This window comes from Schistocerca americana, chromosome 1, assembly GCF_021461395.2.
Source record: "Schistocerca americana isolate TAMUIC-IGC-003095 chromosome 1, iqSchAmer2.1, whole genome shotgun sequence".
NCBI classification, from domain to species: domain Eukaryota; kingdom Metazoa; phylum Arthropoda; class Insecta; order Orthoptera; family Acrididae; genus Schistocerca; species Schistocerca americana.
Genome location: NC_060119.1, coordinates 863,163,605 through 863,188,978, shown reverse-complemented (window position 1 = coordinate 863,188,978; position 25,374 = coordinate 863,163,605). Strand labels below are relative to the sequence as shown.

The 25,374-nt window shown below is 38.4% G+C and overlaps 1 protein-coding gene across 3 annotated transcripts in view; it reads right to left on the bottom strand.

Moving 5' to 3' along the window:
- Positions 1–25,374, bottom strand: part of LOC124613811 (E3 ubiquitin-protein ligase Bre1) — a 286,869-nt gene that overhangs the window by 117,414 nt on the left and 144,081 nt on the right. For all 3 annotated transcript variants that reach the window (XM_047142534.1, XM_047142541.1, XM_047142548.1), the window contains exon 10: positions 22,525–22,710. In XM_047142534.1, the coding sequence (XP_046998490.1) occupies positions 22,525–22,710 (186 nt within the window). The remainder of the gene's footprint in view (positions 1–22,524; positions 22,711–25,374) is intronic.

Below are 25,374 nucleotides of genomic sequence, written 5' to 3'. Positions count from 1 at the left end.
GACCACCAAATAACCCACAAGTCGAAACAACAATAAAAACTATCAACACAATCGTACACAACAAAATAAATGAAAACACGACTATGGAAGAGTTACAACTACTGGTTTATATAGGAGCACTCACTACACTAAATATACACACTAGGCAGAGATCAGAACCAACAAACACACAGAAGAAACCCACAAAACCAGCATGGCAACACAGGCTACAGATCAGAATAGAAAAACTGAGAAAAGACATCGGACAGCTAACACAATTTATAAGAAATGAAATCTCGGAAAAAAAAAACAAACGAAAATGGTTAGGTAAAATCTCACAACAAGAAGCGATAGAGCAATTAGATGAAAAGAAGCGGAAATTACAAGCATTGGCCAAACGACTTAGAAGATACAAAAAAAGTGAAAATAGAAGGAAACAAAACCAAACATTCAACACAAACCAAAAGAAATTTTATCAGACAACAGATAACACACACATTAAAATAGACAATCCACCAAACATAACAGACATGGAACACTTCTGGAGCAACTTATGGTCAAACCCGGTACAACATAACAGGCTTGCACGGTGGATACAAGCAGAAACAGACACATACAAGATGATACCACAAATGCCTGAAGTGATAATTTTGCAGCATGAAGTCACCCAAGCAATTAATTCTACGCACAATTGGAAAGCCCCTGGAAAAGATAAAATAGCAAATTTCTGGTTAAAGAAGTTCACCTCAACACATTCACATCTAACCAAATTATTTAACAGTTACATTGCAGACCCATACACATTCCCTGATACACTTACACATGGAATAACTTATCTGAAACCTAAAGATCAAGCAGACACAGCAAAACCCAGCTAAATATCGCCCCATAACGTGCCTACCAACAATATACAAAATATTAACTTCAGTCATTACACAGAAATTAATGACACATACAACACAGAACCAAAATTATAAATGAAGAACAAAAAGGCTGTTGCAAAGGAGCACGAGGATGTAAAGAGCAACTGATAATAGATGCAGAGGTGACATATCAAGCTAAAACTAAACAAAGGTCGCTACACTACGCATACATTGATTACCAAAAAGCTTTTGATAGTGTACCCCACTCATGGTTACTACAAATATTGGAAATATATAAAGTAGATCCTAAATTGATACAGTTCCTAAACATAGTAATGAAAAACTGGAAAACCACACTTAATATCCAAACAAATTCAAATAATATCACATCACAGCCAATACAGATTAAGCGTGGAATATACCTAGGAGATCCATTAAGTCCTTTCTGGTTCTGCCTTGCTCTGAACCCACTATCCAACATGCTAAATAATACAAATTATGGTTACAATATTACTGGAACATACCCACACAAAATCACACATTTGCTATACATGGATGATCTAAAACTACTGGCAGCAACAAATCAACAACTCAACCAATTACTAAAGATAACAGAAGTATTTAGCAATGATATAAGTATGGCTTTTGGAACAGACAAATGTAAGAAAAATAGCATAGTCAAGGGAAAACACACTAAACAAGAAGATTACATATTGGATAACCACAGCGACTACATAGAAACGATGGAAAAAACAGATGCCTATAAATATCTAGGATACAGACAAAAAATAGGAAGAGATAATAAGAGCTAAAAGAAAAATATAGACAACGACTAACAAAAATACTGAAAACAGAATTGACAGCAAGAAACAAGACAAAAGCTATAAATACCTATGCTATACCAATATTGACCTATTCATTTGGAGTAGTGAAATGGAGTAACACAGACCTAGAAGCACTCAATACACTTACACGATCACAATGCCACAAATATAGAATACACCACATACATTCAGCAACAGAAAGATTCACATTAAGCAGAAAGGAAGGAGGAAGGGGATTTATCGACATAAAAAACCTACATTATGGAAAGGTAGACAATTTAAGAAAATTCTTTCTAGAACGAGCAGAAACTAGCAAAATACACAAAGCAATCACCCACATAAATACATCGGCTACACCACTACAATTTCATAACCACCTCTACAACCCTTTAGATCACATAACATCAACAGATACAAAGAAAGTAAATTGGAAAAAGAAAACACTACATGGCAAGCACCCGTATCATCTAACACAGCCACACATCGATCAAGACGCATCCAACACATGGCTAAGAAGAGGCAATATATACAGTGAGACGGAAGGATTCATGATTGCAATACAGGATCAAACAATAAACACCAGATATTACAGCAAGCATATTATTAAAGATCCCAATACCACAACAGATAAATGCAGACTTTGCAAACGACAAATAGAAACAGTAGATCACATCACAAGCGGATGTACAATACTAGCAAATACAGAATACCCCAGAAGACATGACAATGTAGCAAAAATAATACATCAACAACTTGCCATACAACATAAACTAATAAAACAACACGTTCCCACATACAAGTATGCACCACAAAATGTACTGGAGAATGATGAATACAAATTATACTGGAACAGAACCATTATAACAGATAAAACAACACCACATAACAAACCTGACATCATACTCACCAATAAAAAGAAGAAATTAACACAACTAATTGAAATATCCATACCCAATACAGCAAATATACAGAAGAAAACAGGAGAAAAAATTGAAAGTACATCCAACTGGCTGAGGAAGTCAAGGACATGTGGCATCAGGATAAAGTTGACATTATACCAATTATACTTTCAACTACAGGAGTCATACCACACAATATCCACCAGTACATCAACGCAATACAGCTACATCCAAACTTATATATACAACTTCAGAAATCTGTAATTATTGATACATGTTCAATTACCCGAAAGTTCCTAAACGCAATGTAACATATACCGTACAGTTAAAAGGAAGTGACGCTTAATCAAGGTCCGTGTCACTTTCATTCCGAACCAGACCTAAGGTCTGAGAAAGGCAAGATGATGATAATAATAATAATAATAATAATAATAATAGGCTGCATATGGCAGTGCTGCGTACATTACATGTGCGTGTTGAGGCTAGAGTCTCATGTTTGCGTGCACACAGACATGCAGTTGCTATCCAGTCTGCTTGCTACAGGTACTGTACTGCTGTTGTGCAACACGAATCCATGGAAAATTATTGACATTCTTGTCGAACTGTTGCATAGTGACTGTTGTGTACGTACAACAATGAAAATGACTGAAGAAGTACAACATTCCTACTGGACATAATTGATAATGGAATGCATCGAACATCACTGAAGAGAAACATTAGATATCAACAAGCACACACCAGGCGGAGTGGAATTGCTCATTTGTGACCAACTGAACGGATTATAGTTGATGTCTTCGATATCGTCACCAGAATGGTTCTCAAGCAATGGAAATGATGAAATACCGCAGAAAGAGAAAAGTGTAGTGTCTTACTCGAAAAACGAGAAAATCAAAATTATCGAAGATTAGCTTAATGCCAAAAAGCAGACAAAGGCAACCCAAACATTTGCAGATCACATGGCGCCTGCAATGAAAAACAGATCTTGCACTAGGTGTCTTGCATGATGCATCTTGTATGACTGGAAACAGTAGAGGGAAAGTGGAGAGTGTGTGTGTTTTCATTGATTTTTGAATGTTATGTACACTAATTTTATTATTTTGTTAATTATTACTACTATTAGTTTTGTTGTGTATTATTATTATTACTACTACTACTACTACTACTACTAATTCTGCACGTGTGATGTAATTGTTTATTTTTCTGTTCTGATTGTATGTTCTATGAAACTACAGATTTACTTTATAGGTTTACTACCTTCAAAGAAATTAAGCAAAAGCAGACAGCCAAGGGAACTTTGCTGTAAACTCCAAACAGCCCCTTTACATGTCAAACATATTGTCCCATACAACACTATCATGCATAAGACAATAAAAAAAATTGGTGTCATAGGGTTCGACCCCAGGACCTCTGGTAAAACGATCTAATGCTCTACCAGCTTCCCCACGAAAGCTGTATGTATTAGTTACTCACAGTTATGCTTTTCTGTGCTCCATAGTTCTGGTGTTACTTTTAATTACCGTTTACGCCCGTTCTGCTGGACGACAGCACATAGTACACAGTAAATCAGAGTTTTGGTTGATACACAATCGACATACAATATTTAGTACCGAACTGAGTGTCTGGCATCTGGAGGTTTTGGTGTGAGCCCTCTTACAGTCATCGAGCCTCAGCAGATGGAGACGAAGGCACACTGTCAGGAGTGACACTGCACAGCATGTTCACAGCCTCAAGAAAGCTATTAGACTGCAATTGTCAAATTCAAATAAAGTAAAGGTGATTAGGGACAGATCAATCAAAGTGAGGAGTTAGTTTCGAGATATACAAAGGGATTTTCAAGAAATAATGGAAAAATGTATGGCTTTGCCTACAGCAACAGAAGTAAACAACGAAGAAGATATAGGTGAACTCACATTGTAGTGTCACCCAATGTAACCATTATATTTAAGATGAAGTTATTTGATGACTTGATAAGAACCAAACAAATGTGAGTTAGCACAACAGAAGGCATAAATAAGATCTATTGACCATAGCAACCAAATCCCCCACACGAACCATGGACCTTGCGTTTGGTGGGGAGGCTTGCATGCCTCAGCGATACAGATAGCCGTACTGATAGGTATCTGTTGAGAGGCCAGACAAACGTGTGGCTACTGAAGAGGGGCAGCAGCCTTTTCAGTAGCTGCAGGGGCAAACAGTGTGGATGATTGACTGATCTGGTCTTGTAACATTAACCAAAACGGTCTTGCTGTGCTGGTACTTTAAAAGGCTGAAAGCAAGAGGAAACTACAGCTGTAATTTTTCACAAGGACATGCAGCTTTACTGTATGGTTAAATGATGATGGTGTCCTCTTGGGTAAAATATTCCAGTGGTAAAATAGTCTCCCATTCAGATCTCTGGGTGAGCTACACAGGAGGACGTCCTTATAAGGAGAAATAAAACCGGCATTCCATGGATCACAGTGTGGAATGTCAGATCCCTTAATCCAGAAGGTACGTTAGAAAATTTAAAAAGGAAGATGGATAGATTAAAGTTCGATATAGTGTGAATTAGTGAAGTTCAATGGCAAGAGGAACATGGCTTCTGGTCATGTGTATAGAGGGTTATAAATATAAAACGAAATAGGAGTAATGCAGGAGTAGGTTTAATAATGAATAAAAAAACAAGAGTGCAGATAAGCTACTGCAAACAGCATAGTGAATGAATTATTGTAACCAAGATAGACATGAAACCCAAGCGTACAACAATAGTCCAAGTTTATATGCCAAATAATTCCACAAATGCTAAAGAGATTGAAGAAATGTATGATGTAATAAAATAAATTATTCAGATAGCTAAGGGAGACGAAAATTTAATAGCCATGGGGGACTGGAATTCGATATTAGGTAGGAAAAAAAGTAGTAGGTGAGTATGGACCCAGGGTAAAGAATGAAAGAGGAAGCTGACTGGCAGAATTTTGCACACAGCATAACTTAATCATCACTAACACTTGGTGTAAGAATGATGAAAGAAAGTTGTACACGTGTAAGAGTACTGGAAACGCTGGAAGATTTCAGATACATTATATAATGGTAAGACAGAAGTTTAGGAACCAGCTTTTAAATTGTAAGACACTTTCAGGGGCATATGTGGATTCTGACCACAGTTTATTGGTTATGAACTGTAGATTAAAACTGAAGAAACTGCAAAAAAGGTAGGAATTTAAGGAGATGGGACCCGGATAAACTGAAAGAACCAGAGGGCAGAGTGTTTCAGAGAGAGTATTGGGCAATGATTAACAAGTACAGGGGAAATAAATACAGTAGAAGAAGAATGGGTAGCTTTGAGAGATGGTATAGTCAAGGCAGCAGAGGACCAAGTAGGCAAAAATTTAGGTAATTGATGAAAGGAGAAAATATAAAAATGCAGTTAATGAAGCAGGTGAAAAGGAATACAAACGCCTCAAAAATGAGATCGATAGGAAGTGCAAAATGGCTAAGCAGGGGTGGCTAGAGGACAAATGTAAGGATGTGTGAATATCAAGAGCTCAGGTGGAAAACCAGTCCTAAGCAAAGAGGGGAAAGCAGAAAGGTGGAAGGAGTATACAGGGTGAGTCACCTAATGTTACCGCTGGATATATTTCATAAACCACATCAAATACTGACAAACCGATTCCACAGACCGAACGTGAGGAGAGGGGCTAGTGTAATTGGTTAATACAAACCATAAAAAAATGCACGGAAGTATGTTTTTTAACACAAACCTACGTTTTTTTAAATGGAACCCCGTTAGTTTTGTTGACACATCTGAACATATAAACAAATACGTAATCAGTGCCGTTTGTTGCATTGTAAAATGTTAATTACATTCGGAGATATTGTAACCTAAAGTTCACGCTTGAGTACCACTCCTCCTCTGTTCGATTGTGTGTATCGGAGAGCACTGAATTACGTAGGGATCCAAAGGGAACGGTGATGCACCTTACGTACAGAAGAGACTGGAACAGCACATTACGTCCACATGCTAACACCTTTTTATTGGTCTTTTTCACTGACGCACATGTACATTACCATGAGGGAAGAGGTACACGTACACACGTGGTTTCCGTTTTCAATTACGGAGTGGAATAGAGTGTGTCCCGACATGTCAGGCCAATAGATGTTCAATGTGGTGGCCATCATTTGCTGCACACAATTGCAATCTCTGGCGTAATGAATGCCGTGCACGCCGCAGTACATCTGGTGTAATGTCGCCGCAGGCTGCCACAATACGTTGTTTCATATCCTCTGGGGTTGTAGGCACATCACGGTACACATTCTCCTTTAACGTACCCCACAGAAAGAAGTCCAGAAGTGTAATATCAGGAGAACGGGCTGGCCAATTTATGCGTCCTCCACGTCCTATGAAACGCCCGTCGAACATCCTGTCAAGTGTCAGCCTAGTGTTAATTGCGGAGGAGTGGTACTCAAGCGTCAACTTTAGGTTACAATATATCCGGATGTAATTAACATTTTACAATGCAAAAAACGGCACTGATTACGTATTTGTTTATATGTTCAGATGTGCTAACAAAACTAACGTGGTTCCATTTAAAAAAACTTAGGTTTGTGTTAAAAAACATACTTCCGTGCATTTTTGTATGGTTTGTATTAAACAATTACACTAGCCCTCTCCTCACGTTCGGTCTGTGGAATCGGTTCGTCAGTATTTGATGTGGTTTACGAAATATATCCAGCAGTAATGTTAGGTGACTCACCCTGTAGAGAGGTCTATACATGATGATATATCTGAGGGCAATATTATGGAACTGGTAGAGGACGAAGATGAAATGAGAGATATGACAGTGCGTGAAGAATTTGACAGAGTACTGAAAGACCTAAGTCAATAAAAGGCCTCGGGCATAGACAACATTCCATTAGAACTACTGATAGCCTTAGAGAGCCAGCCGCGACAAATCTCTTCCATTTGGTGAGCAAGATGTATGAGACAGGCAAAATACCCTCAGGCTTCAAGAAGAATATCTAATTCCAATCCCAAAGAAAGCAGGTGTTGACAAGTGTGAAAAATACCAAACTATCAGTTTAATAACTCAGAGTTGCAAAATACTAACACAAATTCTGAACTGATGAATGGAAATCTGGTAGAAGATGACCTCAGGGAAGATCAGTTTGGGTTCTGTAGAAATGTTGGAACATGCGAGGCAATACTGACTGTACAACTTATCTTAGAAGATAGAGTAAGGAAAGGCAAACCTACGTTTCTAGCATTTGTAAACTTGGAGAAAGCTTTTGACAATGTTGACTGGACCACTCTTTTTAAAATTCTGAAGGTAGCAGGGGTAAAATACAGGAAGCAAGAGGCTATTTACAATTTGTTCAGAAACCAGATGGCAGTTATAAGAACTGAGGGCATGAAATGGAAGCAATGGTTGAGAAGGGAGTGAGACAGAGTTGTAGCCTATCCCAAAAATATTCAATGTGTATATTGGGCAAGCAGTAAGGGAAACAAAAGAAAAATTTGAAGTAGGAATTAAAATCCATGGAGAAGAAATAAAAACCTTGAGTTTTGTCAATGACATTGTAATTCTGTCGGAGACAGCGAATGACCAGGAGGAGCAGCTGAACAGAATGAGCAGTGTCTTGAAAGGAGGATATCAGATGAACATCAACAAAGGCAAAACGAGGACAATGGAATGTAATCAAATTAAATCAGATGATGGTGAGAGAATCAGATTAGGAAATGAGACACTTAAAGTATTAAATGAGTTTTGCCATTTGGAAAGCAAAATAACTGATGATGGTAGAAGTAGAGAGGATATAAAATGTAGACTGGCTAGGGCAAGGAAGGCATTTCTGAAGGAGAGAAATTTGTTAATATCGATTACTTAAGTGTCAGGAAGTCTTTTCTGAAAGTATTTGTATGGAGTGTAGCCATGTATGGAAATGAAACATGAACAATAAATAGTTTAGACAAGAAGAGAATAGAAGCTTTCGCAATGTGGTGCTACAGAAGAATGCTGAAGATTAGATGGGTAGATCACGTAACTAATGAGGTGGTATTAAATAGAATTGGGGAGAAGAGGAATTTGTGGCACAACCTGACTAGAAGATGGGATCGGTTGGTAGGACATGTTCTGAGGCATTAAGGGATCGCCAATTTAGTACTGGAGGACAATTTGGAGGGTAAGAATCGTAGAGGGAGATAAATAGATGAATACAGTAAGCAGGTTCACAAGGATGTAGGTTGCAGTAGGTACTGGGAGATGAAGAAGCTTGCACAGGATAGAGTAGCATGGAGAGCTGCATCAAACCAGTCTCTGGGCTGAAGACCACAACCACAACCACAACAACAACCAGGTCAACAATGACAAATAGTTAGATGTTGAAATAACTGCTGACTCTGATGTGAATAAAGTTTATATCTTCAAAATGGAAGATTTTGATAAGCTGCTTCCATGTCTACGCGTGTAGCAACAATCTATGAGACCATCTCTGTGGTAGCCGACCATCATGACAGCTTCATATCCCTGGGATGTGGCCCATTAGTCGACAACATTACCACTGCACAGTGGCTGCTTGAGACATAACTTCTCCCATGCATGGTGCACTGGCAGCACGCAGTGTGCCTGATTAGGTGAGCTCCTATGAGCCTCACGATTATTTTTTACTTATTTATTTAAGGTAATCCATCATGAAGTGTGGGTGATATATGTTTCACTGATTCGTTAGTTTGGTGTGTAAGAAAATAAGCTTTCATTTCTTGTAAGGGTATATATTACTGTAATAATGACTGTATACCAGTCACCACTCAAAAAATGGATAATGGACTGTCAGAAACTGAAGTGTTTCAGGTTGGCTTGGACTGCGTGGTGGTTTGTTATACCTCACACCAAGCACTTAAAGAAGTTGCCACTTGAACGCTCCTTTTATGTTCAATGAATGTTGCCTACTGAATGTTCAGTCACCTTTAAGTGTTATTAATCAAGATCCAGCTAGTCTGTGCCTTGAATCCATGTGCCTTTTTCCTCCAGTTTGGTTCACACTATGTCTTCTTACAGGCTGCAGCTACAGGTGCAGAAAATTAACTTCTCATTCTCATTCACTCCATCACATAAATAAGAAATGAGATACAATTCACGTTCTTACATTATCTTCAAAATGACAACGCAATACATGATAAATGAGGGCAGCTACTAAATCTTACACTACCTCTCTGTACAATATACGTAACAGATACGGTATTCAACTTGATAATTAACCATTAGAATACATTTATTATATCTGTAACAATATTACAAGAAGGCAAGTTATCTCTGACATTTCGCGTTCTTATATTGCGTGGAGCCCTTTTTTCAGCACCACTCACTCCGTGGAACTTCAATCTCCACCTCACCAGGTAAGGTTGTCTGACTGCTTCTCACTGTACAGTCACTGGATCGTTAGCTACAGTATCAGCACATCTCCCAACAGTGGGGTGTCCACCATTAATCGACTACTCTCAGTCATGAACATCTTTTCATTGACGTATGTATTTAAGGACAGGAACCTCTCATTCAAGGAATCACATGTATGACTACAAAACTGAAAAAAATTGGAGGAGTTATCGAATAGTAGTGAAGCTCTAGTGGAGCAATTAAATAAATTACATAGAAGTCTAATAATATTAACACACTAAAAAGACAAGAAGAAGAGAAGACTATGAACATAGGCAAGATTTCTAGTATGGAAGCTACCTTAGCAAAGGTACCAAAGAAGTTACAGTCTGAACTAAATAAACGATGTACTCTGATAAGAAATGAAATGAATGATAAGAAATGAAATGAATGAGCAGTTAAATAAGATACATGATGAACCTGAGACATTAATTAATCGAAATCTCAGATAAGCAAGGTTGATCAGAGATATCAGAGCCGAATAAAGATTCGCTGAAGTAATTTGTGCTCCAAATGTTTTAGCTAGTTTTGAGGAAAGCAACATGCATTAGTTGAACAGAGAGTACAGCAAAGTTGAATTTTTCATTGCTACACCTTATTCTTCGGGAAATACTGTAAACTGAAGTATATGACTACTGTACACCTCAGTATGAAAAATATTTATGATGCAGTGAATACATAAATAAAGAATTGATTTTTCATATCTCCACATGTCAAGGAAGTAAGCTTACCAGTAAAGATATTCACAGGTACATTATTGTTAAACTTTAGGATAATAAGTGTGGGAGCACAAATGAATATATAAATGAAGCTTTAAGCCTTAATGACTTCCCTAAGGAAGATGTCTGTTTTGACTATGGTGTAGTTCTGGAAAGTAGAGCTATGAGTAGACACACTCAAATATACACTGTTAATAGTACAATTAAAATTACTCGATATTTGATGTCTGTCACTTGCCACTACAGTGTTGCCACAACGGCTGCCAGCTACCGCTTTGTTATAGATGAGACTCAATATGGTAGGTCACTTCACAAATGCTGTTAATGTGTCACACAGAGCAATGTTGGAAGAGGCTGCCATGAGGTATGTTGGAAATGCAAGATGCTCTATCGACAGCTGATTTTAAGCAATCAATGACTGGACTGCAGTGGATGTGGCATTTTGTAGCCCTGCATTTCAACTCATGTCCTAAGCTAGCCAAAGCCTCATGATATGCTACGTATCTGAGAAAATGGTGGTCAACAGTCTGTGGCAGAACCAAAATCACAATCACTTTCTCTATGACAATTAAAGTTAACCTCAACAAACAAAAAAAATCAGCTTCAGCACTAGAAACAAACTAATTTTTCGTTATCATTGGCTAGTGCTGCCTGAAACTACCCACACACTGCCTACACCAGCTGCCACATTACCAACTGATGTACAGTCCTTGTCCATACTTGGTTGCAGATTACAGGTGACACAGGCAGATTCCAGATGAAAAATGAATGATAGACCAAGAAATAAAAGCAAATAAAAATATTATGATGAAAATGACTTGGCAAAGAATTAGAAAGGAAAAAAATTACATTTAAACCAATTAACTGAACAAAAATAATGATCAAAGTCTTGAATAGAAATAAAAAACACTCAAAAAATTCAGTTTCACCTCATTTCGTGGGAAGCTTATCTAATATAAGCCGATCTTGGTAATGATGCAAACTGTATATGTGGTGCTGAATCACATCTTGTGCGGAGTATCAAGCAGAGTTTAGTTAGTATCAAGCAGAGTTTAGTTAGTGTATGAAATGAGTGTATTTCACTAGCATCATTGTGTGTGTGTGTGTGTGTGTGTGTGTGTGTGTGTGTGTGTGTGTCATTTGTGATGAAATACAAAACAAACACATCAAGAAAGCATGCAGGACAAGGATCTGGAAGTGAACTGACCAATTGTTGTGGCAGTTAGGCAACAATGAACAGTTTGGGCGTAACACTGAGCACTCCAATAAAGGAAATCAGTTCCAATGTGTAAAGTGTCAATTATCAAGTTATTTGAAACAGAATGTAGTTCAAAGTTTTACTGCAAGAAGTGTATGGATTGATTATCAAGCTATAAATACACGCTTCATAAATTATCAAGTTAATCACTGTTTTATTGAGAGAGTAAGATTTATTGATGTATGACTCTGTACTGCATCAGTCATCCTATGTTACATGGAGGTATACTGTATCTAACAGTGAGGGTGGCATTGTTTAATGCACTGATGGGAGACAAAGAATTAACATTCATTTACAATCCAAACCCTGGTGGAGGGTAGGTGACCTGAATGCACAAAGAAGCATTACTTATGTAGTGTTACTCTCATAATCCATGTCCGAACGAGAAAGACTTTTGTTTATTTCGTTAGTTAATTACTGAGATTTATATAATCTGTTACTGTCATTATTATTAATTGATTCTTAAAACAGAAAGGTGAAAAATTTATGTATTTATGCAACTTAAAGTATCTATTAGGTGTCCATAATGTTTTCATCTTCTCTAGCAGGAAGTTAAGTGTTAAATGTAATCGCTGATCATTAAGGCGTGGCTGACTATTTGATTTACTGGAGTTAAATAATAAACAAATATTAGAAGTGTTGAAGATTTAGTTTAGAGATGTGTAAAGCAGCCTTTACATGGATTTTCAGCAGTACAAATATAAATGTCTGTCAATTTTACACTGAACTCAATTATGTTAACAGATAATAGAATACAAATACTACTTTTTGTTAAGCAATTGGAGGCAAAAGGTCCTTATATAATCATTTAGTTTTTTTTTGTTTGGGGAGGGGGGGGGGGGGGAAAGAGGAAGAATTTGTACTGTGTAATACGGCAGAGTAATGTCCATTGGTAGACTGAATTAATTGCTTCGTTACTTTATATTTAGTTTCCCACGGAGAAACTTCTTTCTCTTTGACTATACAACTGCCTGCAGTCTACATTTCCCTCTTAACCCGATGGCACATGGATCATGCTTTCCATCGTCAACACTGAGCATGCCGAGTTCAACGTGCTGCTGAGTGCTCGGAAATGATGCTGCTTGTGCATCCGGTATGTGGGCCCGACATGGAGTACAAGATCACAATGGGCTCCAATGGCAGTTGTGGGATGTTTCCACTTCATAAATCAGAGTTTATGAAATGGGCATGCGTAAAATTTCTACTTCAGCTCCATTATAATGCTCATTCCCTTCACCGTTCATGTGCAAGTCAAGTTGTTCTGTCTATAGTATACATAAATAAGAACTTCAGTATCCATGGGCATGTTTTAAGGCAAAAAGGAAAGTATCATGCCCAGTCAAGAAGGAAATTGGCTTATAAAATTTCCGTTACAAATAGTGCGATACAAATTTACATTAGTTCTCCACAGAAGATAAAAATTATTTCAGCATTCTTGTGTTTTAGCAAATCTCTAAGTTCACTCTTACTAGAAATTTAATTATAACACACTGTACCAAGAACAATGCATTTCCTTCATTGTGCTGTTGCCTTCAAATGACATACTCTCATAAAACGCAAGTAACAGTAATTCTTTTAGTACTTATGTGGTGTCTGTCATTTTTTACAACAGATCATAAATTAATGATGGGTTTTTGAGATATTCTCAATTTGCTGGTGCTTGAAAATGGCATGTATACATATGAGCTTCAGCTGAATGCTCGTATGGTGCCTCACAACTCTGTACTGAAGGGAGACTGTGTGCGTGTGACATAGGCGACGTTCTGCCATCTCATTGGTCAACATTCAGACACACATTCAGAATATCTGAAATGCTAGATATTGCTCTGCATGTTTGGAAAGACTCCCCAACATGCTATTCCACTTGGCACACTTAACATTCGGATGTACTGTCCGTGTGCTGATGGCTTTGCTGCTCTATCTTATAGTGTGAAAGTAACAGGGAAAGCCTGCTATTGAAGTATAAAGAAAGTATATTGTGGCAATTGCAGCCTGCTTTCACAGGTAATGCCAAAACATGGTACAGAGGAACACACACGAAAGGCATATTGATATAGTGTGGGTTTCACATTAGTTGCATAAACCTATAACCCATCAAATGAATGAATGATACTGACAGTTCATGCAATCAGATGGCAATGTTGCCAGGCTTGGTTTGTGAAACCCCAAGCCTGGTCTCTACTATTTAGATGTGGTAAACACAAAAACTGTGACAGCATGTAGGTTGTATTAATTCATTTACAGTTACTACTTGTAATATACAAACTCAAAAAATTGAAAAGCTATCTACTATACAGAATGAGATTTTCACTCTGCAGTGAAGTGTGCCCTGATATGAAACTTTCTGGCAGATTAAAACTGTGTGCCGGACCGAGACTCGAACTCGGGACCTTAACCTTTTGCGGGCAAGTGCTCTAGAGCGCTTGCCCACGAAAGGCGAAGGTCCCAAATTCGAGTCTCAGTCCAACACACTGTATTAATCTGCCTGGAAGTTTCATATCTACTATCCAGTTTGCTGAAATATCAAAGTTGTTGTTTGCAGAAATGTAATTTTTTATTTGTGTCCATATCCCTTCAAGGGCATCGAAACAACAGTCATATGGAAGAAGCCAAATGATTTCATGTCTGAGCTTTTAGCAATTTCATTAATTATGTGTATTGGAAATTGTGATTTTTGTGTCATAATTTAGAGCAATTCAGCCTCCTTCAAATCTTCTCTGAGATCCATGTCTTATCTTTTGAGCTCTGACTAATGCTGTGTTTTCTTGTTGCCAAAGCAGGTGTCTCATCATGTACAACTGAATGATACTGGGCATTATATGTAACAATCACTGACAGTCTTGTCATCCTGATCCACTTCTGTAAAATACACTGCTCATATCTTCTTGACTATCACCTAGGCTGCTTTTTTTTAAAAAAAAAACATTAACAGGCAATTTGGTACAAAACCATTTGATGTGTCTGAATGTAAAACAGTAACTCATCCTCCTTTTTCCACAGACACTGCCACTGTCTCCTCAGGTGTTCCACCACTCCAGCCTCTAAATAATGAATGGCTAAATTAACTCAAGTTTCATCTAGCCACATTACACTTTTGAATGTCACACCCACACTACTGCACAAAACCTGGGATCTCCTGCTTACTGGGCAGTTGTGTTAACCAACATGCCACCCAGACACAATGTTTATTGCAACTGTGCAGACTATCTTGGCACATTTCTCATCCGACCCAGACTACCACCTGGCGTCACCTATCCGCAGTCCTTGTTTATGTCCTCCATGCTGGCTACTGTGGCAGTTCCACAGATAAATCCAAAATAACATAAATAAAGCATTCACGTAATTTATTTGCTTTTATGGGCAAGAAGTCCACCTTCTTCAGTGCAGATGCACAATTACCTCTGACCACCTGCAGGAATCTAAAATTAGCGAGCATGGAGGACATGGATGGGGACTGTGGATAGGTGGCACTAGGTGGGAGTGTGGGTCAGCCGAGATGTATAGTTGCAATGAACACTGTGTCCAGGTGGTGCAGTGGTTAATGCAACTGCCTAGTAAGCAGAAGATCCTGGGTTTGAATCCCGGTCCAGCACACATTTTCACTCATCGCTGCTGACTGTGCGTTAAGTCCCGATGCAGTTGACATCGACAGTCCGTTCCCTTTACTTTCCTTTCTTCCAATCCACTTTCAATTTACATAACAAGCACCTTTGTTTAAAAATTTGATTCCTTCAGGATTCAACCTCAGGACCCCTACGTGTCAAGTGAGGATTCTACCACATAGCCACACTGCTTGTCGAAAGACCACCAGCTTAGTACAGTATATTAAAAATGGTCAGAAAATTTCAAAAGTTAATTTTCTCAAGTAGTTTTGAGAGTTGCATCAAACTGCTTTGATAGAGCTATATTTGAGTTACAAACTTCATGTACCATAAATACAAGAAGTTACAAAAATCAGACAGCTATGTGGTCCCCTTGTGAGAAACTTTGACCACATGAATACTTGATTCAGGCCGCAGTTTGACGACCACTGCTATAAACCACAGTACCACACAGGCAAATAAAAATATATAATGTGCAGAAGACACTGGTAGAGGCTTTTTATAAACATATCTAGGTCGCTTCCACATATACCCAACTACCATAAGGTTCACAAGCCACTAAGACAGAAGAGCAGTCAATCCATGTCACTTCAACGCACTACTTAACCTACCTATAAAGATTCTTTCAAATTTGATGCATGCAATTATCCAGATATGAGCTGGATTACTACCAATTTGCAGGGGTATATGACAATATTTGGGAAAAAGTTACAGACCAACTAAGTTTGGAAATTGTGCGAAATTTAAAAATATAAAAAATGCACATAAATGAATATAATTATGGTTCCAATCAAGTCACAGCAATGAAAGTTATAAAACTGAAAAGCTAATGATTATAGTTTCACACTGATATGCAATATGGTAAGTTTCAAAGAATGTTCACATACAAGGTTGAGATTTGCAATGACATGGATTTCTTTGTCCATACTCATTTCTGAACAAAATATTACTCCTTAGGCTCAGAAAAAGTAGAAGTAGTTGTAGAACAAATCATAAAATATGTGGCTGTAATTTGCAATTTGTTGATTTAACCCAATCTAAATCTGACATTTGGTTAAGTGTTATGTGGTTTTTAATCACGCACAGCATCAGAATTTGGAGAGGCAAGCAGCAGCCCTGTTTGACCATTGTTGTGCAACGTGATGAGGTACAGTAGGAGGGGACGCACGACCGCTCCAGTGGGTGGAAGCCAATTTCCACTGAGTGGAGAAACAGGCACCAGGAATGTTGCAGAATTTTGGTATATGAATACTTCCGGGTCAAAACTAAAAAGTAAGATGTAGTTTGAGGGGAAAGACACCCCTTGGCAACAGTAGTATGGACTTGTCCATACAGCTGCAGTGTGGGGGAAAACAATCAGTCCTCCTGGAAAAATACCTATTGTACGAGACAGATCGAACTTTAAATTATCAGAAGAACGGTTTCAAGTGAGTATATGTGCGGGTTACTGTTGTGACACACAAAGTAGCTTAATTATGAATATTAGGAGATGTGACATGTCTGACATCACAGGCCGAGAAAATGTTACAAATTGGGGTAGCGTCCTTTTTCTGGTCAGATAATGATGGTTGTTGGTGGAAGTGAGACCCTGCAGCTGGTCCTGCTCAAACTTGGCAGTGCAGTAAGGTTAACTGTTAATTTATCTGATGTCTGCGAAGTATAACCACATTCAGTCATGCAGGAAGTGACTGGTACTCAAAGTTATATTTTAGCTGTGGCAACATGGTTAGATCTCATGAACAAAGCCTACATCATGCTATTGTGTCATGTCTCACACTGGCACTTGTAAGTATGGCTACACTTGTTATCTTACTGTGTATAAGCTCAGTGCTGTGGTAAATAATCGCAGATGGCTTTGTGGTTATGATTGAGTGTAGGGTATCTAATAGTCGTGGAGAATATTGTGGGGCATGGTGCTAAGTAGTATTAGAAATGTCCTGGCATTACACTTATAGTTCCGCATGGCAGCTTATTTTGGATGATTATCCCTCCGGAATCACTAGTTCATCAAAGTTGTGTTGGGGAAACTATAGCTTTGAATTAATGGCTTCCATGAAGATTCCTTGAATTCTCATGTCAGTTGCATTTATCTTTGATTTGAAAACAACACTGATGTATAGTAACTTAACTGGAGAACACAGGGACTCAACAAGAAAGACTTTTTTTTTCCCTCTCTCCTCGACTTTCATTTCACGTACTCACCAGAAAAATGTCATACAACCAGATAGTTGTGTAAAATTTTTTGTCATTACCCATGATTCTTGGACTACTGTCAGTCCCAAGTTGGAACTGACCCTCTAATGGTAACATCAAACATTTGGCGATCTTAAGTTTGACTACTGCATACTCAAACAAAGGCTGAAAAAAAGCAGTCAACAGCAGTCACTATTATTCCGATCAATTGACGAATATTTCTTACATTGAACACTTTATCAGTCTGAGAGACTTTTATTGCCACCAATTAGCTTATTTCATGGATGGGGATTGTTTACTCAAACTGCATTGTATATGTGCTGTGTAGGAATATTTGGTAGTATGTTGTAAAAAAAAAAAAAAAATAAATAAATAAAATAAAATAAAAAAAAAAAAAAAAAATCAAAATTATATTGTTACAATCCATTCAAAAAAGGTAACACAAGAGTACAGAAGAATTGGAGGAATGTTCAGGAGTAGACAGCAAATAAACGTCCTGATGTATTACCAGTTGGAAACATTTGCAGAAAATGTAGAAAGCAAATATGACAAAACCCACCAACACTTGCAAGTGTAGCCTCAGCTGTGCTCGATACTTCACAGAAAAATAGCATCACATCTGACATTGAATTCTTTAACTACTATCCTTCAGTATTTAGGTGAATCTCCTGCTAAGAAAAACAGAGGCTTCAGTGAGAGAAAAAGTACCACAAGTTTCGACTGTATTTACAAAGAGCGGGAGACTAAAGAAAATCAAGAAAGAATTTTTCACTACAGACTACACAGTATAGACAGTAAAACAGTTAGAAGCAGAACATGATATTTAGCAACACCAAATCCAAACCCAGGTAAAACAATGTGTGAGGAAACTGTTTAACCTGTACGTTATTGTTACTGTCAACATGAGTCCTGTGATGCCATGAAGAAGAGACTGTCTATGAACGAAAAGAAAACAGAGTTAAGAGAACATGAGCTGAAGCAGCTAGTGTTGCACTACCTCAAGGAGTTGTATGCACATTTCAAAGACACATACCTAGCTTTAAAAATTGGATTCTCAAACTTTTGTAAATTGTGGGCAAAGCACTGTGCTCTTGCCAATGCCAGTGGGGCCCATGCTGCCTGAATGAGTGTGCCACATCAAAACATTCAGTTAATGATTGAAGATTGTAAATTTAAAAATCAACAGATGATTTCACTTAGATGTAAGCCTTGAGTTTCCAACAGCTCCTACCATAGTCATTTATTACACATCAGGAGTCACAGTTCTTTAAAAGCACTAACAGAGAGGCAAATAATGAAATACACAATGTCACAAGTAGAGATATCTGACTACCTCCAACACAACTTTGTGTGTGTGTGTGTGTGTGTGTGTGTGTGTAAAAAACGGGGAGGGGGGCGTGCACGTGCATGCATGCCCCATGCACATGGAAGCATTCCAAAAGTAGAAAGAATTTCATGTATCTGCCCTAACATCAGGAACAATGGCATTTTTTTGCTAAATCCCATGGTAAAGGACCTTGTGATGCAAGGAAGGAAGAAAGGAGGATTAGGGATTAAAGTCCTGATGACAGCATAGTCACTAGAGACAGAGCACGTACCATGATTGTGAAAGAATGAGCTGTGTCCCTTTCACAGGAACCATCCCGGCATATGCCTGGATGATTTAGGGAAATCTTGGAAAACCTAAACCTGGATGGCTGCATAAGGATTTAAACAATCATCCTCCTGAATATGAGTCCAGCACGCCAACTGCTCTGCCACCTCGAATGGTGGTTGTGAGATGGTTGCATGGACTGTAAAGAGATTAGCTATGATTGCTAGCCTCAAGTGGCATCATGAAAACCATACTTCCGACACCATGACAGTTGTTTCAGTAGTGGAAAGGAAATATTCCTTCATGTGTCTTGCAGTTCACATCAGCTTTTCAACATGATAAAGACACTGTCAAGCTGAAGCAACACTGCAAGAATATAAAGTAGATTCCAGATAACCTTAAGCTTCATTGTATAACACATATTATTGAAGACATATTTCACTTCATTAGTGAGCAGGGTTGGGTGCTATGGTGAATAAAATGATATTAACAGACATACATGGATCTGTTGTCTGCACTGGTGGTTGCATACATCTAGGATCTTATGAGGTAACAAATAGGATCTTATGAGGTAACAAATGTAGAACAGGTCGGTCTTTTGTCCAACAAGGATCATCTGCATCATTAATGCTTCCATCCAAATGAGACACGTATTACAGAAGATGTAACATTCTCACAAGGCTGGTTCCAGTGACACAAACTGTAAGGACATACACTCTCCCAGTAATAGATACTCTTAGAAACCCATCACGTTGCATATCGACGTAGGGTCCCATCCTTAGTTTTTCAATGATATAACTTTCATTGGTGTATCTGGATTAGAAACAGTATTACACTCCTGTATGCTGAGACAGAAGTGCAAATTTCACATGGTTTCCAAACTTAGCTAGCCTGGAACTTCCTTCATAACTGTCTTATACTCTCCATCTCTCACATGGATCACTGGATGCACCAAATTTAACAGAAATCACGGACCCCCAGGGGTCCGCAAGATGCTATTAGAACAAAAAATATATTAACTATATTTCGTATGATAACAGATTTTTTTTGTTTTGGCTGCTTCCTGCATGAGCAGAGCTTTAGCGAACACTAACTTCTGTGTCTAGTGTCTTCCTAGAGCCAACTGACACTAGCACACACTAGTGCAAATCTGTATGCCATTAGACTGCGCGCACTGCCTCTTTGCAGCTGACAACTCACAGTCACTTTCCACAGAAACTCGCATTTCAGATGACAATCAGCCATTGTTAATTTATTGCCAGTGCTTTCACAGACCATGTTCTTTACATATTCAATATTCCGTATTAAAACAACAGTGTTTATGAAACATTGTTTTTCGCACAAGCTACGGTTTGCGTAGTTAAAAATGGACCGCTGATTAAAATGTAGCTCGTTAAAACGAGACTGTTAATTTAGCTTTTTTTAGGTACTTGATACAGTGATATTACTAGGTACCAATCATGCTCAATAAGGGGGTCCTCGAGAAAATTTTGTTGGGAACCCCTGGTCTAGAGTACAACAATCTGCAATGCTTGTTTCTCTCTTACCTTCACTCAAGGGCTAAAAATGATGAAGAAGAGGTACAGGAGTTCTGTAGTAATGCTGTAAATTCCTAATATTCCATACAAACAGCACTGTTGAAACCTGTCACTGTTGTTAGTGTAACAGCAAAGTGTATTTGGAACTGACAATGCCAGTTCATGCAGTTCTCATCACACCAGAGTCCTCACGAAAGTCTCTTAAATCTCTTAATTGTAAGCAGATTTATGTCCTTTCCAACCAGAACATGAATCACATTGCACGGATTCTCATTTGACATGAATGAGAATCTTGTCAATGAACAACTTCAGTAGCAGAATGTCCTTGGAACAACAGTCCTTAGAGAAATATTTGGCAGTCCTAAAATTACAGTGGCCGTTTCAACCTGCACTACCGGTTGGGCAAAAAACAATACAATGTTTATTTAGCATATTCCCCATGCCCATACAGATCAGTATTGCCTGTGTGTTCTTTCCATCTAGTAGGTAAGTCATTTCACTGTCTTTCTTCACTAAGGAGCTCTGTTGTTGGTTATCACTGTGCAATCAGCGAACTGAAAAAAGTTAAGAAATAGGAAATCGCTCATACCTCCCTTGTTATAATGTACACTCAGTAATTGGTTGACATTATCAAAAACCTTAATATCCAGCACCAATGATCTCCGGATGAGTAAGACGGTACATATTCATCTTAGTGACTATAGTAACAGGCAAAATGTGGACCGTGTAGAATCCTTGCAGACTTCAATAGCATTCACGTCTTGATCCAGTTGTTGTTGTTGTTAAAGGGAAACACTGTATATATGTCACACTTTTGCTTTTCTTAGACATGTAAAATTGGAGATCACAAATCTTTACACTTCTTGTTAATGTATGAGAGCATCTCATTCTCAGAATATACCTTCCCTGATTATTTCCTGTGGTACTAATTGATGACACAATATACAACTGAAGACCACATAGAATTGCATTAAAATATAATTTGTTTTCACCACAAATCAAATTCTTTTGGAATTTTAATTTGTTCACTAATTCTGTCAGTCTGCATTATTTTGCAATATTCAACAATTAATAGATTTCAGACTCCTGGCTAGATCTTCAATTTATTCCCAAAATATTGTGCACTTTGTTAGATCATATAACTGTGTAGTCCTCCACTGCTAGAGGCAGTTGACATAAAAGAAGGGTCTAAACCCAGAACAAGACCACTGCAAACATGGCCAAAATGTTGGTTTCTCCAGTATAGTTTTTTAATATAGTGACGTGGTATCATACTCAGAAAACTTTGTTAGATCAGATTGTTCTTTCTTTATTCCATGTGTTTATTACACAACTTTACCTGCTTAAACTTTTTGTTTTGTTTTGTTTTTGTTTTATGTATTTTCCATAAAATTATTCAAGACTCACTCTCCTGGTAAGAAGATCCACATTCCATAAGTGAATGCACACACTTCGTCCAACACCAACAACATAAAATTCCCTACTTTTATAAACATAGTACTCTATCAGTTCACAAGCAATAATACATCATTCATTTCTACAAAGGAACAATTAACTATTTGTCAATACAACACAAAATTCACTCCTCAAATTTCAGAGCAATGTACAAATTAACAGACACTTAATTACATTATGTATTAACATACCTCTGGTTCTTCTTCTGCTCCCTCTTTCCCTGACGTAATTCCTGGCTCTTCCTTGATCTGCACAGCATTCTGTATGCAGCCCGTATCCTCTTCCTTACAAGATGACTCCAGGATGGAACCTTCCTTCATTTCCTGTGATGCTTGTTGCCCCAACTTCACAGTAAGATCCTCAACTTCCTTTTTCAGCTGTAAAATAAGAATAAAGAATGCATTTGCAATGCATATTTTGTCAGGTGCCACAAACATAAGACACCAGAAAGATCACTGTTCCTCTAAGTCAGTCAACTGCTGTTGCATAAATCTTCTGGGGAAATTCAGCAAATGTCATGAGCTCCCAGTATCACAAAAGATAATAATTATGGTCACTTTTGTTGCCAAACAATGGGTATTCTGTCAAACGTTGCTAAAAAATTTAAAAATACTATCCACACCTTCCCTTTACATATAACCATGAGGTGTTAATTTTCGTACATACACTTGACAGAGAGAATTTCAAACTTCCGAAACCCAGAATACACAGGGTTAAAAATGTACAAGGCAATAAAAGGTAGTACTACATTTAACATGGAACTTGGTTCACTGAAAAGATTGCTCTTTACTTTTTTGGTGGAAAATTGGTATTATTGTATTCATTGGAGACATTTTCACGGTTTGGACAAGGGAATTACGTGTTTTATTTTTGTGTACTAAAAACTATAATAACTATGTGCATTGCTGTACCTCAGAAATGTATACAAAATATCGTCAACTTTTATAATTCTCCCAAAAATGTTCTTCTCATAAAACCTGACATGTCTTCTATACATCAAATCAAATGATATGAAAACTGTATGTAAGGAAATTAATAAATCACATTTCATATCACATATTTCACATATGTAGATGTAGTTGACACTCTACCAAACTATTTTAACTAGATCTGTTACAGTGTATTACATGAAAATAGTTACAAAACTGTACCACTAACAACAATCCCAGCACTAATGCATTTCCATCATGTATGAAAACACATTTTTCTTTTCTTCTTTTTTCAGTTTGTAGCACATGGCACTTCAGTGTGTTGCACAACAGCACTTGATGCCACCTACTTGCAAAATAATTCATAAATATCATGCTACACATATTTTGCATAGTTTATTGACTATTTGCCACAAGTTACAAATTTCTGACTGAAGTGACATTTAGTACCTTTAATGCTTTTTGCTGCTACAAACAAGCTCTTTGCATTCCATGCTGATGCTGCTTTTGTTATGGCTGTACTGCTCACAAAATGCTGGTGCCTGAGCCGAGGAAAGGCATACTGGCTGATGTGAAATAAATACCATCTGATTTTTAAGAAAGCTATTATGTGAAAAATATGCTTTTTCCACATCTCACAACCTGATACCTTTATTCCACAAAGAATTGCATTTCTTATTGTTATTCAAAAAACAAAGATGATGTGACTTACCAAACAAAAGTGCTGGCAGGTCGATAGACACACAAACAAACACAAACACACACACAAAATTCTAGCTTTCACAACAAACGGTTGCTTCGTCAGGAAAGAGGGAAGGAGAGGGAGAGACGAAAGGATGTGGGTTTTAAGGGAGAGGGTAAGGAATCATTCCAATCCCGGGAGCGGAAAGACTTACCTTAGGGGGAAAAAAGGACGGGTATACACTCGCACACACACACATATCCATCCACACATATACAGACACAAGCAGACATATTTAAAGACAAAGAGTTTGGGCAGAGATGTCAGTCGAGGCGGAAGTGCAGAGGCAAAGATGATGTTCAATGACAGCTTAGGTATGAGTGGCAGCAACTTGAAATTAGCGGAGATTGAGGCCTGGTGGGTAACGGGAAGAGAGGATATATTGAAGAGCAAGTTCCCATCTCCGGAGTTCGGATAGGTTGGTGTTGGTGGGAAGTATCCAGATAACCCGGACGGTGTAACACTGTGCCAAGATGTGCTGGCCGTGCACCAAGGCATGTTTAGCCACAGGGTGATCCTCATTACCAACAAACACTGTCTGCCTGTGTCCATTCATGCGAATGGACAGTTTGTTGCTGGTCATTCCCACAGAGAATGCATCACAGTGTAGGCAGGTCAGTTGGTAAATCACGTGGGTGCTTTCACACGTGGCTCTGCCTTTGATCGTGTACACCTTCCGGGTTACAGGACTGGAGTAGGTGGTGGTGGGAGGGTGCATGGGACAGGTTTTACACCGGGGGTGGTTACAAGGGTAGGAGCCAGAGGGTAGGGAAGGTGGTTTGGGGATTTCATAGGAATGAACTAACAGGTTACGAAGGTTAGGTGGACGGCGGAAAGACACTCTTGGTGGAGTGGGGAGGATTTCATGAAGGATGGATCTCATTTCAGGGCAGGATTTGAGGAAGTCGTATCCCTGCTGGAGAGCCACATTTAGAGTCTGGTCCAGTCCCGGAAAGTATCCTGTCACAAGTGGGGCACTTTTGTGGTTCTTCTGTAGGAGGTTCTTGGTTTGAGGGGATGAGGAAGTGGCTCTGGTTATTTGCTTCTGTACCAGGTCAGGAGGGTAGTTACGGGATGCGAAAGCTGTTGTCAGGTTGTTGGTGTAATGGTTCAGGAATTCAGGACTGGAGCAGATTCGTTTGCCACGAAGACCTAGGCTGTAGGGAAGGGACCGTTTGATGTGGAATGGGTGGCAGCTGTCATAATGCAGGTACTGTTGCTTGTTGGTGGGTTTGATGTGGATGGACGTGTGAAGCTGGCCATTGGACAGATGGAGGTCAACGTCAAGGAAAGTGGCGTGGGATTTGGAGTAGGACCAGGTGAATCTGATGGAACCAAAGGAGTTGAGGTTGGAGAGGAAATTCTGGAGT